Raw genomic sequence first — 16,939 nt, forward strand, 5'->3', positions numbered from 1 at the left:
GAAGGGGAATGGACGATATACAGTAAATCGTAGATGTTTACTAAAATCTTTAGCTATTACTACTTAGCTTTTATTCAGAGCATACATGTTTATGCTCCAGGAGGTCTAGGTGGAATTTGTGCATGTGTATGTTTTAAAAAGTTCCTCAGGTGGGTTCTGTTGCACACCTATGGTTGGGAACCACTCATAGTATATTTAATTCTTACACATTGAAAATTTTTTTTAAAGTTGTCTCAAATTATGCTAGATACATTTCTGCCTCCAGAGGGCACTATTTCCTTAACAAAGGAAGAATTAATTACTTTGTTTATAAACTGAATCTTTACATTTTATTTAAGAGTTAGCTGATATGCTAACTGACTTCTTAGAATGTCAAGAGTTGATAATGCTCTTTACCTTCTGGTAAGGTCATAAGGATTGAGACTATTCTGGGTTCAACTGTAGAACTCCCCAAGAAGTTCTAACTAATTTCCTTAGCAATCACTAAATCGCTAGTAATCATTGGTAATCATCTCTTAGGAATGTCTTACCAAATAATTCAGTGCATTCCTACGTATAACTACAGGAAAAGTTACATTGAAAGCCTTTTCTATCTCTTCTTTCTATCCTTGCTCCCATTTCTTTAAAAAGAAAATGTAGTGAGTCAGTTCATGCAGCTATAAAGATCAGACACATATGTTTTCTAATGATTATATTTGCCTGAATTACAAAATAAGCAGAATTCTTAGACCTTAGAAAAGTCCTTTCAAGTGTTGACTTTAATCATATTCCTGCTCGGGAGTACTGTCTGAAATTTTTCTTTGACACAGTACAGCCCGTGATTCCCTGACATAGATTTATTTGCTTCCTATTATAGCCCGTGGAAAGCATTAATAAACTTTCAAAAATATTAGGTACCCTTCCCCGAAAGTTTTTTAACATCTTGAGAAAAGGTTATTTTAACTTAGATATTTTATGGGAAAAGTGGAACCTGCTCGTGGTGTCACCTCAGAAACATAGACTTACCAACAAAGTTCTAGTGACAATAATAAAAGCAATACATCAATTTTATGTTTTCCCTTTTATTTTTGCTTAGTTTCTTTTAGACAGTAGTGTTTTCTGAACCACTTTTTCACTTAACGTGGTCTAGAAAGCATGTAATTATAATTATTTCACGTGATGGTGTGAATGGTTTTGTCATCATTTTAAATTTTCTTCTTTCAGATAAAATAGTGTTTTTTCCCTCATGACTTAAAATTTCTAGATATTTGGTCTCTACCACCCCATCAACTTTTGGTTAATATTTCAATTGTCCCGTATTGCTTTTTAAATCTAGGAAAATGTGAACTAACATCTTTTTTTTTTATTTTAATAAAGTTCTATAAAGTAAAAAAAATTAAAGCTGGATTTAAATTTGGGTTTTAATAAAATAGCCAGTTTTATGTCAATCTAAAGTTTAACTAAGTACTTTAGCTCTGTAAGTTTGGAGGAGGGGAGCTTCTTGAAACTGTCTTTTAAAATCTTATTATGCATCTCCTTCTCTTCCTGCCTATATTAGAGGCATCCCAAAAAAGCAAAAGAAATCATAAATAACGGTCTGAGTGCAGATAGGAAATGCAGCGGAAGATAGAAGCAATCAGATTCTCAATTTTCTTTGCCCGGTGATAGAAGGGAAGCAGGTTGAGTATTTATGAGATGATTGTACATAGTTCTGAGGCTTAGGGTTCTCTTTTCCAGCTGCCTCCTGGAATTACTGCCTGTCTTCAGTTGTATAGTGACCTATATTCATCTGCTTAGATTCAGTAAAAGTAGTGAGACATGAATGAGGGAACTGATTATGAACACTGGGGCAAAATGGTAAATAAATATTTTTATATTGCTTTGAGAAAATTCTCTTACAAATGATGTCATTAAGGTATGTTATGTTGTAGTTCTGTAGGTCATAAGCATTTACCATCTTAGGTACCTGCCCCTAATGTTAAAGAAGTTAAAGAGAAGTAGGTGTTACTGCCATGAATTATACATATTAAATATGACCCCCCTTTTCACTGGTTAGTGTTTCACTTTTTTTTTTTTTTTTTTTTTTAAAGACAAGGTCTTGCTCTGTCACCCAAGCTGGAGTGCAGTGGCGCAATCATAGCTCACTGCAGCTTCAAACTCCTGGGCTCAAGCGATCCTCCCACCTCAGTCTCCTGAGTAGCTAGGACTATAGGCACAAGTCACCATGACCAGCTAAATTTTTTATTTTTTGGTAGAGACAGAGTCTCACTATGTTGCCCAGGCAGTTCTTTAACTCCTGGCCTCAAGTGATCCTCCTGCTGCAGCCTCCCAAACTGCTGGAATTATAGGCATGAACCACTGTGCCGAGCCAAGTTTTACATTAAAAAAATCCTGTTAATGTTCAACACCCAATTTTTGCTCTCTTACATAAAAATAACTACACTAAGTTAAGCCAACTTGGGCAATTTGGAAGGCTTGGAATTCTGATATATTAATAGTCTCCATACAGTTCTTTTAGTAAGACATTTATTGAGCATTACTCGGTATAAAACACAAGTAAGTGTAGGAAAACTAATTTGTTTTAGCCACTTCTGGGTGCTAAGTACTGTTAGATACTTTGTATTAATTATAGAAGCTTGTGTAATGATCAAAACAGCCCTGTGAGATGGGGATGATTCTCATTTCATAGGTAAGACATTAAGTTAATTTGCTTGAGATGTAAAGATAAGTGAAATAGTGGGAATCAGATGCCTTCCCATTTCCCCAAACCCTTTTTGTTTTTTTCTGTTAAGTGAATGAAAGTACTAACCCATCTTCTTTATGAGCCATTCCTTTGTTATGCATTATTAGCAGGAATGGTGATTTTTTAAATGGCTACAAATTCCTTGACACTTCTCTTATTGAGAAGTGGGGATCTGTATCCCCTTATCTTGATCTGGGCAGACTTGTGACAGCTTTGACCAAGAGAGTACAGTAAAAATCATTTGAGACTTTAGACTTCTGAGGCTAGGACCTAAAAGGCAATGTGTTATTGCCTTTATTTCAAGCATGGAACACACATGCTTGGAGCCCTGTGCTGCCATGTAAGAAGCCCAGTTACTCTTTAGCCACTTGAGTGCTTTGAGGAAACACTAAAGTGCTTGGCTTTGAGGCAGCCAAGCAACATGGAAAGGCTACCCATCCCCGGTGCCAGACATAAGAGTGAGGAAGCCTCCAGATGATTCTAATCCCCAGCTGTTGAGTCTTATTGCCAGCCTTCAAGTCTTTTCCAGCTGAGGTCACAGATACTGTAGTACAAAGTCATCTCCACTATTTCCTGACCCATAGAACCTGTGAGTGTAACAAAATGTTTGTTATTTTAAGCCACTAACTCAAAAATAGTAACTGGAACAGCCACCACGTAAATACGTCTTCTAGATTCCTATTTTTCCATATCACCACGTTGCTTTTCCTCCATGAAACCCTCTTTCTAGCCAACATGATCTCTTCTTATTTGGTATTTTTACTATACATATAGTTAGTATTAATTTTTGCATATTTATTCATTCTATGATTATTGTATTTTCATTCTTTTATTTTTATTTATTTATTTTTTTGAGTTGGAGTCTCACTCTGTTGCCCAGGCTGGAGTGCAGTGGTGCGATCTCAGCTCACTGGAACCTCTGCCTCCCGGGTTCAAGCAATTCTCATGCCTCAGCCTTCTGAGTAGCTGGGATTAAAGGTGTGCACCACCAAGCCTGGCTAATTTTTGTATTTTTAGTAGAGACGGGGTTTCACTATGTTGGCCAGGCTGGTCTCGAACTTCTGACATCAGGTGATCCACTCGCCTCAGCATCCCAAAGAATTGGGATTACAAGTGTGAGCCACTGCGCGTGAGCGATTATCGTATTTTCTATCCTTATCTAGATTTTCTATCCTCAACTAGATTATAAACTTTTTTCAAGACAGGGGTGATTTCCTTTATTCATTTAACAAGTGCTCATCTACTGCTTACTATGTGCCAAGCACTGTTCTCAGTGCTAGGGATACCTCAGTGAATGAAAACAGACACATACTTCCTGCCTTCTTTCCATATCCATGGGTTCCCCCTCTTGGATTCAGCCTATCGTGGATCAAAAATATTTGGAAGAAAAGATGCTTGGTGCATCTGTACTGAACATGTACAGACTTCTTTTTCTTGTCATTATACCCTAAACAATACAGTGTGACAACTGTTTACATAGCATTTACATTGTATTAGGTGTTATAAGTACTCAAGAGATTATTTAAAGTATACAGGAGGATGTGTGTAGATTATATGCAAATACCACACCATTTTACATAAAGGACTTCAGCATCTGCAGATTTTGGTATCCAAGGGAGATCCTGGAGCCAGTCTCTTACCAGAGGATGACAGTATAAGTAACTATTTTGAGTCAGAGCTCATCTTGCTACTACCATATTTAATAGTGCTTCATTAAAATTTCAATTCATTATCATTAACATTAACTTATCTTAAATATCTGTTTTATCTAAAGTAAATGTTTATTTTAACTTTTTTCTGTATTTGAGGGGAGGCTGTGTTGAACTCAGTGCCTCTCCTTAATGTCAGCTTTATGTTGGACCACTGAACGGCAGAGAAGAAATAATCTTGGAATTCTTGTTCTAATCCTACTTAGAAACCAGGCATGCAGAGAGAAAGATGTCTGTCAGTAGTTGGTTTTCCCCAGCCCACCATGGCAGTGAGTAGTAAGTGGTTAATGTGAAAATTGGAGAGGAAGCCAAAGAAGTGTTAAAATGTGGAAATGGTACATTTTGATTATACACCTCAGAATAATGTGTGGTCTGCTCTTGTTGAGTGGAGTGTTCAATAGATGTCTGTTAGGTCCAGTTTATTTATATTGTGAATCAAGTCTTCTGGTTTTTCTGCCTGCTCAAATCTGCTGTTGAACTCCTTTAGTGATTTTTTTTTTCTTTTTTCTTTTTCTTTTTTTTTGAGACGGAGTCTAGCTCTAGTGCCCAGGCTGGAGTGAAGTGGTGCAATCTCGTCTCACTGCAAGCTCCACCTCCTGGGTTCACGCCATTCTCCTGTCTCAGCCTCCCGAGTAGCTGGGACTACAGGCACACACCTGGCTAATTTTTTTGTATTTTTAGTAGAGATGGGGTTTCACCGTGTTAGCCAGAATGGTCTCCATCTCCTGACCTCGTGATCCACCCGCCTCAGCCTCCCAAAGTGCTGGGATAGTGAGCCACTGTGCCTGGCCTAGTGATTTTTTTTTCACTTCACTTATTGTACTTTTTTTTTTCTTTTTTTGAGATGAAGTCTCACTCTGTCACCCAGGCTGCAGTGCAGTGGCACCATCTTGGCTCACTGTAACCTCCGCCTCCCAGGTTCAAGTGATTCTTCTGCCTCAGCCTCCCAAGTAGCTGGGATTACAGGCACCCACTGCCACGTCTGGCTAATTTTTTGTATTTTTAGTAGAGATGGGGTTTCACCATGTTGGCTAGGCTGGTCTCGAAATCTTGACCTCAGGTAATCCACCTGCCTTGGTCTCCCAAAGTGCTGGGATTACAGGCGTCACTTATTGTACTTTTTAATAATTTATATTTATATTCCCTATTTGTTGATGTATTCTCATAATTTTCTTTTAGTTCTTTAGATATGGTTTCCTTTTGTTCTTAAATTTTTGTCCTATAAGTTCAACATCTGAGCTGCCTCACAGTTTCTGTTGGTTGCTTTTTTTCCTGTGTATGGGTCATATTTTGTTTCTTTGCATAACTTGTCATTTTTTGTTGATAACTGGACATTTAAAATAATGTAAGATGGCAACTTTGGAAGTTCTCTCCTCTCCCAAGGGTTTGTTGTTTCTCCCATTTGTTGTTTGTTTTGTGACCTTTCTGAATTAAATCTGTAAGTCTGTGTTCTTTGTCATATGTGGCCATTGAAGTCTTTGCTTGGTTAGCTTAGTGGTCAGCTAGTGATTGGATACAGATTTGCTTAAAAGCCTGGAACCTGTGAGTCCCCTAGTCTTTGCCAAAGGGCTCTGTGTACATGTTGGGGTATGTCTTAAACACTGAGATAGGAAGTTAATAATTCTGCTTTGGCTTTTACTTCCTGCTTGCACATGATACCAGTGGGCTGGGGGAGGTCCCCAAATGCTGCTGGGACCTCAATCCCAGCCAGTGTCCAGGCTCTTGACACTGTTGTGAGAAGGAATTCAAGGATGAATCAGAAAATAGTAAAAGTATGGAGACTTAATTGCAAAACAAAATACACATTCAAGAAAGGGGAGTGCAGGCACACTTAGAGTGAGTGAGTCATGCGCAAGGGGGAGTGGGGCTGCTACCTTTATGAGTTTCTTTAACCAAGGGATGAAATATTCATGATGATTCCTGGAAAAAGATGGAATTTTTTTTTTACTGTGGTGCCACCCATTTTTACATCAAATATGAGTGTTCCTAAAACTGTCATGGCACTGATGGGTATGTGATTGAGTATGTTATGAGTGTACATTGAGTCCTGGGTGAAACAGGTTACATCTAGCACCATGTTGAGTCTAGTCAGTCTTAGCATGGTTTACACCCTGTTTTTCAGGGTCTTATCAGCCCATAGCTTCTGCAGCTATTTACAACAGTTTCCTTTGGCTAGTCACATAAAACTGCTGCCTAGAATTTCCTTTTCTCCTGTCGCTACCTTGTATTATTTCTGTCTTGCACAGAGCTTCAAGGTCAGCCATACATGAGAGCTTAGAGCCTTCTTAGGTCTTTCCCAAGTGTGTACACAGCCCTATTTATGTATGTGGCCTTTTAGATTCCCAGGAATCTGTTAGAGCTTTTCAAAGTCATCTGTGGACATTTTATTTCCCAATTTTTCCTTTTAAGCCCTTTGGTTGACCTATTGTTTGTTCCAGCTATTACCTACCATCTCAGGCATCCTCCATGTTAAACTTATTGCCTCTTATTGTTTTTGATAACTGCCCCTGGGGAAAAGGCTTTTGTACTAGGCAGTCCTGATTCAGGTCAAATAAAGACATCCCTGTAAACAGGCATGGAGTCTTACAGGGAACCACCAGATAGGTCAAATAATGATAATTCTCTGAGAATGTGGCTTTGAAGGTTCTGCAGTTCTGTTCTGTCTGCTTTGATGGCTGGCAAGCTGTAGATTTCCACCAGAGTTTTAGAATGTTGTCTTTCAAAAGTACTGTAGAGCTGGAACAGAGGAAGAATAATGGAAATAGGGCACATTAAAATGCTACAAAGCTAATTTTCTACCAATATTCAGCTGTTTTCTTGAATAAATGATGTCTATATTTCTGCAAGTTTTGAGGTAATTTTCAGAGTTCTGAAAAGGTTGATTTTTATAATTTTTGATAAGTTTTCTGGTTACTTTTATGAATGAGAAAATGTTCGGAGATCCTCCCTCTGCTATTTTTGCTGGCATCACTCCTGTTGTTTCTTTCTCCTCAGAGAAATTAACTATCTCCATCTCTTTCTCTTCTGCCTCCACCCGTTCTTAAACTCAAAGCACTGGCAGATACTCCATTTCTTCTGTGATAGTCCAACTTAATTGCTCTCAGTGAATCAGAGGTTAGATAGAGGTGGTCTTCTGTGTTCTTGGCAACTTCCATTTTTCCACTTCTGTTTCTTCTAAGGGTCCTCTTAGAGTTGTAAGAACAAGTCAGGAATTAATATCTCATAAAGTATTCTATCACATAAAGACAAAAAAGGTGATACATTGGAAAGGAACTAAGAAAAGATGTGATATCCAGTCAAATAAATAGAGTACTGCCAGAAAACAACAACAACAACAACAGTTTTCCTGGACTTTGAATAAATGACTAAAATATTTAACCAAAGGTAAATGTAAAATAATATCTAGAATTGTAAGAACACTTGTTTTATTATCTGTTTCTTATCTTTTGTTGTTATTTTGTCCCTTGTCAGGATGCTCGACATGCAGCAGAAGGAGAAATATATACCAAACTGAATCAAAAAATTGATGAATTTGTTCAGCTTGCTGATTATGACTGGACAATGTCTGAGCCAGATGGAAGAGCTAGTGGTTATTTAATGGACCTTATAAATTTTTTGAGAAGCATCTTTCAAGTGTTTACTCATTTGCCTGTAAGTATAAAAATTTTCAAAAATTGTTTTATGTTTGCTTACTAAAGTATATTTTAGAATTTAGTTTGAGGTTTACTTGCTTAAACCAACTTCTTGGAGTGCATGTTTCTTTTTCCATTATTATAAATCCATTTACAAGAAATTATAACTTAGCCAAATTGTTTGAAATTTTAATTTATTTTATTTTTAACCAAAATAACTGTAACTCTTTTTCCACCAAAGCCAAGGCAAAACCCTGAAACTGACAATACAGACTTAAATAGAAATAATCTCTAACAGAAATAATTTTCATAGAGTCAACATAATTAATGACTTTTCCAGTTAGAAAGGACCAAGAAATTACTGGCTGTTTTTGAGCCAAGAGAGTAAAAGTAAAACTGGAGCATTGTTCTATCCTGGCACGTAGTCATAGCACATCTACATTTTGGACAGTTGGTTGATGAAACGTTAAAAAAAAAAAAAAATACAGCAAGGACATTTGGGTATAAAGAAGCTGAAATGTTAGATTCTTCAGTTGAGGACTGCAAAGACTAAAGATATGGTGGGATGAACATACTCTTATTAGGTATATCCAGAAATAATAAAACTGTTAAAACATGAATGCAATAGTTTTATACAAAAAATATAGGAAGAAATTTTCTCAACCTTTTTATCTTATGATACGATATAGCTGAACACAAGAATAAAGTGTTTAACCCATTTATGCTGGAGGTTACAAATTATTTTGTGTGAAAAATCAGACCTTGGAGATGACTTTGAGCAGTGTGATATAAATAACTCCCACCAGCTTAGCGTTCCAATAATGGAATGCTAGGCTTAAATGGGTTAATCTGGAACCTACACAGCTGCCCCCAGCCACCCTCTCCCTGCTTGGAATGAGGGGGGAAAAGGTAATTTTCCTCATCCTTTAGTCTTTCCCCATCAGAAACTGCTTCAAAGAACCAACTGGCGAAGTTGAGGGAAGGTGTTGCTAAGAAAAATTAATGGAAGACTATTTTAAAGAGATTGTCATCATGGATCTGGGCCAGAGAATTTTAGAAGCTTACCCAGGGATGATACTGTATTCCCAAATGCTGTCTTTGAACTGAAAAAGGCAATCTGTAAATATAGTTAATTTTTGTATCAATGAATTTCTATAGAAGTGTTTTTTATATAGTTTATACTAAATAATTGTTAAAGTAATTTGAATTCACCTTGTCAGTATAAATCTCCATGCTTCTAGACAAAAGCAATCCCCAAGAACAAACACATGCAGATGCTTGCTGACACACACACACACACACACACACACACACACACACACACACACAGTTTTATGTTTTAATATCTGTGTCATGTATTGCTTTGAGGTGATGGGTAGGAATTTTGTACATAAATGGAATAGGATTAAGAGAGATTATATGTTAGATATGTTTGGGGTAAAAGTCTCACCTTCCAAGGTCACCTTCTAGGCTGACATCCTAGAGGAAATCCTGGTTTTTCATAAGACATATTCTGGTGACATTGAGAGAAATAGACTCCTGATCTAACTAGATCACTCATCTATCTATTATGACATTTTGTATGACTTTAACTGAGTCTTCATATGCAATTTTGGATTTTTATGTCATCTAACATAGATTTTTCTATAAAGGAAATAAAGTTTTATACAGTGTAGACCAATAAATTCAACTATAAATACAAGGCATAACCATATAAAAAGAAAATAATAGTTTACATCTAAGAAAAAAGAAAAGTGGGCTGGGTGCATTGGCTCACACCTGTAATCCCAGCACTTTGGGAGGCCAAGATGGGAGGACCACTTGAGCCTGGGAGTTCAAGACTAGTCTGTGCAACATGGTGAAACCCAGTCTCTACAAAAAATACAAAAATTAACTGGGCATGGTGGCGTGTACCTTTAGTCTTGGCTACTTGGGATGCTGAGGTAGGAGGATGGCTTGAGTGTGGAAGGTGGAGGCTCCAGTGAGTTGTAATCATGCTACTGTGCTCTAGCTTGGGTGACAGAGTGAGACCTGTCTCAAAAAAAAAAAAAAAAGAGAAAAATGGTCCTAACAACAGTATATTGTTATTCAAGAATGAACTAACAGCATAATCTTCAAGCAAAAATGGTAAATTATTGACTATGGTAAATTTTAGAATCAATAGAGTGATTATACTGTGGCTTTGTATATTTTCTGAAATCCTGAAATTGTTTTAAAAATTCAACTGGATTGTTTTCTTTTAAGCAAAGAGAAGAGGCAGAGGCATTAAATCTATTATTTTCTAGATGAAGTATGGCATTACGTTAAGCTACCATTTTATTTGAATGTTTTAAGTTGAAAATGATTTCTTGGTTTAAGGTTATTCTTGGACCCAAATAGGGTAAAGGGCCAATTCTGGACTTCTTTATCCCTCAAAGAAGCTTCAGACAAAGCTTATCACATTTAACTGCCAATCAGTCTGCTTAAGCAGAACAAGCCATCCTACTTACAGACATGAGTTAAGTAGTGGTTCTGGTTTGGGCCGCATGCCCTGTCTTTGGTTTTGGTAGTGTTCGGGAACAATGGAGTATGTTAGAGTCGATGGAAGCTGAGAAACTAAGGGCCACTCTATCAAATAGTGCAAATATTGGCCAATAGTGCAAAAATTTGGAGATTTTCTGGGATAGAGGTGACTCTCTCAACCCCTAACCCTGAAAGTTACCTAAGATTGAACACTTTTAGCTTAAAAGCTCCACCCTTAGTTTCACTGAGTATTTAGTTTCTGTTAGTTCCCTGCCAAAAGGACTCCCCTCCCCTCCAGCGAAGTCTTGCTCTGTCGCCCAGGCTGTAGTGCAGTAGTGCAGTCTTGGCTCACTGCAGCCTCCACCTTGAGGTTCAAGTGATTCTCCTGCCTCAACCTCCCAAGTAGCTGGGACTACGGGTGCGGGCCACCATGCCTGGCTAATCTGAATGTTTTCTTAGTCAAAGATTGTCATGATGTGCAATTGCTGACCACCATTGCCCAGTGAAAAGTTCCATTTGTTCCAGAAAAGTTATGATCTATCCAATGAAATTTTGTTCTCTGCTCACAGGACATGAGAACAGTACAGATTAATAGATAATGATGGTTTTGATGGACTCCAGGGAAAATACTCTGTCATTTTCACAGATTGTGGTAGCAGTGGAAACCTGTAGGATTTGGAAAACCACAATAACCCGAATAATGTTCACTTTAAACACCTCTTATCTCCAAGGTTAGATGAGTGAGAGAATTGATTACTTTCCTTACTGGCTGTGGTGGCTCACACCGGTAATCCCAACACTTTGGGAGGCCGAGGCAGGAAGATCTCTTGAGCCCAGGAGTCGGAGAACAGCCTGGGCAACATAGTGAACCTTGTCTCTACAAAAAATTAAAAGATTAGCCTACTGGGAGGCTAAGGCAGGAGGACTGCTTGAGCCCAGGAGGCGGAGGCTTCAGTGAGCCAAGATCATGCCACTGCACTCCAGCCTGGGCAGCAGAGGGAGACCTTGTCTCAAAAAAAAAAAAAAAAAAATTTCCCCTCACCTTGCCTCCAGATTAAAATACCGATTCATCTGCATTTTTCTGTGCTCTAGCTGAGAAGGCAGACTCTCTTCTGGCTACAGGAATTAACAGCAAGCTAAATAGTATTGATAGAAATAACAAATATTTTCCCGTTACCCAAAATGTTAAGCTTCCCTGCTAAATATATTATCTTCAATTAGAATAATAAAAAGGCAAATTCCCGTGAGGAATGTTTATCTTTTATTGTTTCTAGAGGTCTGAGTGCTTGACGATGTGCATAGATGGGCTGTAGAGTTAGAAATACTTATATTTGAACTTTAGGTTTGTAATTTACTTGCTATGAGATCCTGGCAAGTTGCTCAATCTCTCTGAGCCTCTTCCCTTCTGCGAAATGAGCATAATCCATTTTTCCCATAGGACTGTCATAAAATGAATGAAAATAGTATGTAGAAAAGTTGTCTGGCAGGGTACTTGGCAAAAAGTGGGTAGTGTTAATAAATGTTAGTTTGGTCTTTTATTCTCCTTTCTTCCCTTGTTACAATTTTAAAATTCTTTATAGTATTAGTTTCATTGTGTAATGACACTTTTTTTACTTTTTTTCTTGTTATATTTATGCCTGTGTTTTGAACTTGATATTAGGTTTCATCCTTATGACTTTGCATTATATAGCCATTTGAAAATGTTCTTTATTTTGAAAGGCATTCATTGTAAGGCATATTTGAATCATTATTATAGCTTGAGTTTCAGTGCTTACAGTTGCTAACAGTCAGATACTAGCTAATGCCAATGAAGTCTGATTAATATGTAAGTACAATTTTATCTCTAAATTAGTACCCTTGGAAATCATGCCAATTTTCAATATTTTAAATGTGTAAGTTTCTCTTCTTTCTAAAATTTTTTTCTGACAATTAGAAAATATAGCCAAGTATAGAGAAGGGGACAAAAATCACCTTTATCTTGTTAAAAGATCATCATCGTTTTAGCTGGGCGTGGTGGTGGTCACCTGTAATTCCAGCTACTTGGGAGGCTGAGGCAGGAGAGTTGCTTGAAGCTGGGAGGCAGAGGTTGCAGTGAGCCTGCACTCCAGCCTGGGCGACAGAGCAAGACTCTGTCTTACAAAATAAAAATAAAAATCATCACTGTTAACATTTTGGCAAGTATTCTTCAGATTCTCTTTTTCTATGCATTTATGACACTATTCTAATGTGAATTTATAAACAAGCTTTGTTTTTTAAACAAGATTTTATATTAGCTAGAAAATTTAAACCAGAAGAATTTTAAAAAACATTAAACATTCATTCACCACTGACATGAATATAAGTAGAATAAGTTGTTGAGCAGCTTGGACATATCTTGTTATTCTTCACGACTGCCAAATGGAACTCAGTAACGTTTTACTGTGAACTTACTGCCTAACCACCCAGTACTGGTCTGTTTCTGGAAATAACAGCTAACATTTTCTTCCTTTATAAATGTTAATTGTGTATTCATTTTAATGAGGATAGTTTATTGATTTACCATCCATTGGGGAGACATGTAAATGACAATGAGTTTTTAAAATGTCTTCACATGTGTTCATCACTAAAGGTACCCAATTTATCTAAATATTTATACTAACAAATGGTTGTCTTTTATGTTAGAAGTAAATAGAAGATCTGGAATGATCAATTTGTTCATATTTCTTCCTTTCTGGAAACTCTTCATTGTTTTGTCTTTAACGATAATGTAATCTTCTTTGCTTAATTTTGCTACTACTCTAGGGATATTAAATTAGTAAATACATCTGGTTCTAGTTTGAATTTTAAATATCAAAACATTTATTCTCAGAAAGATATCTTTTCCTTTGCCTTCAAATATGCTTAACTTTTGATTTTCTGCATTAATGGAAGTGGTATGATGGACAATTCTTTTAAAAAGGCATGATCGGCTGGGCACGGTGGCTCATGCCTGTAATCCCAACACTTTGGGAGGGCAAGTTGGGCAGATCACGAGATCAGTAGTTCAAGACCAGCCTGACCAACATGGTGAAACCCCGTCTGTACTAAAAATATAAAAATTAGCTGGGCATGGTGGCACATGCCTATAATCCCAGCTACTCAGGAGAATCACTTGAACCTGGGAGGCGGAGGTTGCAGTGAGCTGAGATTACACCACTGCACTCCAGCCTGGGTGACAGAGCGAGACTCTGTCTCAAAACAAATAAACAAACAAAAAACCAGACATGATCTTTAGTAATAATATGAATTTACTGTTGGCATATGGTTTTCTAATTACGTGGTAATTTGGGGTATTTTTCAAGAAAATCTCACATCAGATATTAGATGCCTAAAAGCTGTCCATTAAAAAACATCTTTAACAGGATTATTCCTCTGAATATCTTTTACTCTGAGTTTAGAAATGCCTTCTTACTAATAGTAAATGGCCTCAAGATCATGTTGGGAAATATATATTCCAAGATCCAATTGTGCACACTTTCCAACTGTGCCTTCAGTGGCATCACATTGGTAGCCATGGTAGGAGTGGTCAGACCATTCTTTTTAAAAAAGGGTACAAATTAAGGCTTTTTCCCCAGAGAATCATTGTTACATATTTACTAGCATACCACTAAATAAAGCATAACATTTAAAATCATGCTGTCAGAGAAAATTGTTTAGTTTTATTAACTCAAGAAATCAAGTACAGTATATGCTCAATAATAAGATTAAAAAATATTATAGTAGGAACTTCTTTCAAGATGGGGAAATGTACAAGTGTTAACTCGATTTAAATAGCATCTACTTATCCATCTGTCCCTTTCAAGGTGTTTCTCTTTTCAGGTATTTCCTTTGAAGAGTTTTTTTCCTTGGTTTAATTGTTTGCTTTGGGCTGTAGTGTTTTACTGAAGTGCCAATTTAGTATCCTTTGTAAATTATTTTCCCACTAAATGTATCTGATGTTACTAAATTTTAATTTGCATTTTAGTTTCCATTAACGATTTTAGAGCATACTATGCTTTCTTTAATTGAGAAACAAATATGTGCTCCAGAATAAATAAAGGTACATTATTTGGATAGAAATGGATAGTACCTGACTTTTAAAATCATTCTCTCCTTAGTAATTCTTTCTGAGGCCGGGCGCGGTGGCTCAAGCCTGTAATCCCAGCACTTTGGGAGGCTGAGACGGGCGGATCACGAGGTCAGGAGATCGAGACCATCCTGGCTAATACTGTGAACCCCGTCTCTACTAAAAATACAAAAAAAAAAAAACTAGCCGGGCGAGGTGGCGGCGCCTGTAGTCCCAGCTACTCGGGAGGCTGAGGCAGGAGAATGGCGTGAACCCGGGAGGCGGTGCTTGCAGTGAGCTGAGATCCGGCCACAGCACTCCAGCCTGGGTGACAGAGCAAGACTCCGTCTCAAAAAAAAAAAACAAAGAATTCTTTCTGAGAATTCAGCACTATGTTGAAATTTTTGAGATTTAGGTTTTAGGCCTGATTCTTCCAATTAACCGCAGTTGTGAAAGCAGACAAATTATTTAGCCTCTGGATTAATTTGCTAATGTCTATTTTATTTCATAAAGCTAAAAATAAAGATTGTTCTGTTTTGCTTTCATTCCAGTTAATACACATAAATGGTGTGATAAGTAGTCCAAAAGAGTTTGGAATGGAAAATAGCTCCTCTCCTTTCCCTTTCCCCACTTCTACTCCCAGTCTTCCAGACTGCTATTTTTCACTATTTGGTTTTATTTCTTCTGGTGGTTATGTTAATAAAAAACAGGGAATATCTAGTGATCCTGTGAAATACAAAAGTACACGTAGCAACCTTTCCCTTCCCCTTTTTTAAACTATTGATTGTTACATTTTTAAATTTCTTCTATTTCTTTCTTCTTCTTCTTCTTTTTGTTGAGACAGAGTCTCTTGTGTTGCCCAGGCTGTAGTGTATTGGCGTGAGGGATCTCGGCTCACTGCAATCTCCTCCTTCTGGGTTCAAGTTGTTCTTGAGCCCCAGCCTCCTGAGTAGCTGGAATTACAGGTGTGCGCCACCATGGCCTACTAATTTTTGTATGTTTAGTAGAGACAGGGTTTCGCTGTTTTGGCCAGGCTGGTCTTGAACTCCTGGCCTCAAGTGATCCAACCACATTGCCCTCCCAAAGTGATAGGATTACAGGCACGAGCCACTGCGCTAAACCTATTTGTTTATATAAAATAGTTATACTGTACTTCTATTTCTGTTTCTCTCTACTTTAATCAGTATCTTAATTCCCTTCTATTTGAAATAAAGGAGTTAGCCTCCCTCTCCATTGCTCCATCAGTTCTTCCATCTATTCTCTTCTGATAGCTGTACTATTATTTTTATCTTATTCAGGGTATTAGTATGTACATTCTGTTTGACAACCACAATGAAATCTATCCTTTCTCCTAGGCTGGCTTTCCAAGCTAAACACCAGTAAACAGTACTGGTGTTTGTTATGATTATGCTCGTATTGTTCCCCTTACACAAAGCATAGTATGCTTGGATTTTTTTGTTTTCCTTTCATTTTTGGATCTAGTATCCAAGTTCTGGGCACTTGAAGGAGAATAATTCTAGCATCATGGCCAAATAGATTTTTTAAAATTATACTCCATTATTTAATGAAATTATACACATTTTAGTTGGCTTAATATTTAAAACATAATTTTTTCCTTTTTGATAAGTGAATATTGTACCTTCATCATTTCGAGTGTTCTGATTTCCTTTCCTTCCATTGTGTGAAATTGTCTTCTTTCCAGGAGGCCTCTTTTAAGAGGTATTTGTCCCTAACCTGTACCAGTTGCTGTCTAGAATTGGGGCATAGCTATTACCCTGGGACTTTCGTTCCTTGCTCTCCTGTGTTAGAAACTGTTTCTTGGAATCCCAGGCTTCTTGTTTTTTTTTGGTTTTTGTTTTTGTTTTAATACTTTACCAGTCAGTTTTGCTGAATTCCCATAAAACTTCAGTAACTTTAATAACTTTCCCACAAAAGGAAAGTATACTATTTAAGTCCTTACATATTAAAAAATGTCTTCTGTCTTCATGCTTGATTGATAGTTTGGCTGGTTATATAATTATAGGTTGATTAGCTTTTTCTCTGATGACTTTCATTGCATTTCTCCATTGTTTTCTGGCATACAGGTTTTAGTATCTGTTTTAAAATTTGAATTCTTCAGCCTGGGCAACATGGTGAAACTCTGTCTCTATAAAAATTACAAAAAGTCAGCCGGGTGTGGTGGCACACATCTATAGTCCCAGCTACTTGGGAGGTTAAGGTGGGAGGATCACTTGAGCCCAGGAAGTCTAGGCTGCAGTGAGCCATGATTGTACCACTGCACTCCAGCCTGGGCAACAGAGCAATACCCTGT

At 37.4% G+C, this 16,939-nt stretch overlaps 1 protein-coding gene across 6 annotated transcripts in view; it reads left to right on the forward strand.

The window, feature by feature from the left end:
• EXOC6 (exocyst complex component 6) overlaps nt 1–16,939 on the forward strand; it is a 227,528-nt gene that overhangs the window by 127,784 nt on the left and 82,805 nt on the right. For all 6 annotated transcript variants that reach the window (XM_017876754.1, XM_017876757.1, XM_017876756.1 and 3 more), the window contains one exon: nt 7,903–8,082. In XM_017876754.1, the coding sequence (XP_017732243.1) occupies nt 7,903–8,082 (180 nt within the window). The remainder of the gene's footprint in view (nt 1–7,902; nt 8,083–16,939) is intronic.

Source organism: Rhinopithecus bieti, unplaced genomic scaffold (genome assembly GCF_001698545.2).
Source record: "Rhinopithecus bieti isolate Rb0 unplaced genomic scaffold, ASM169854v2 scaffold_9383, whole genome shotgun sequence".
NCBI classification, from domain to species: Eukaryota; Metazoa; Chordata; class Mammalia; order Primates; family Cercopithecidae; genus Rhinopithecus; species Rhinopithecus bieti.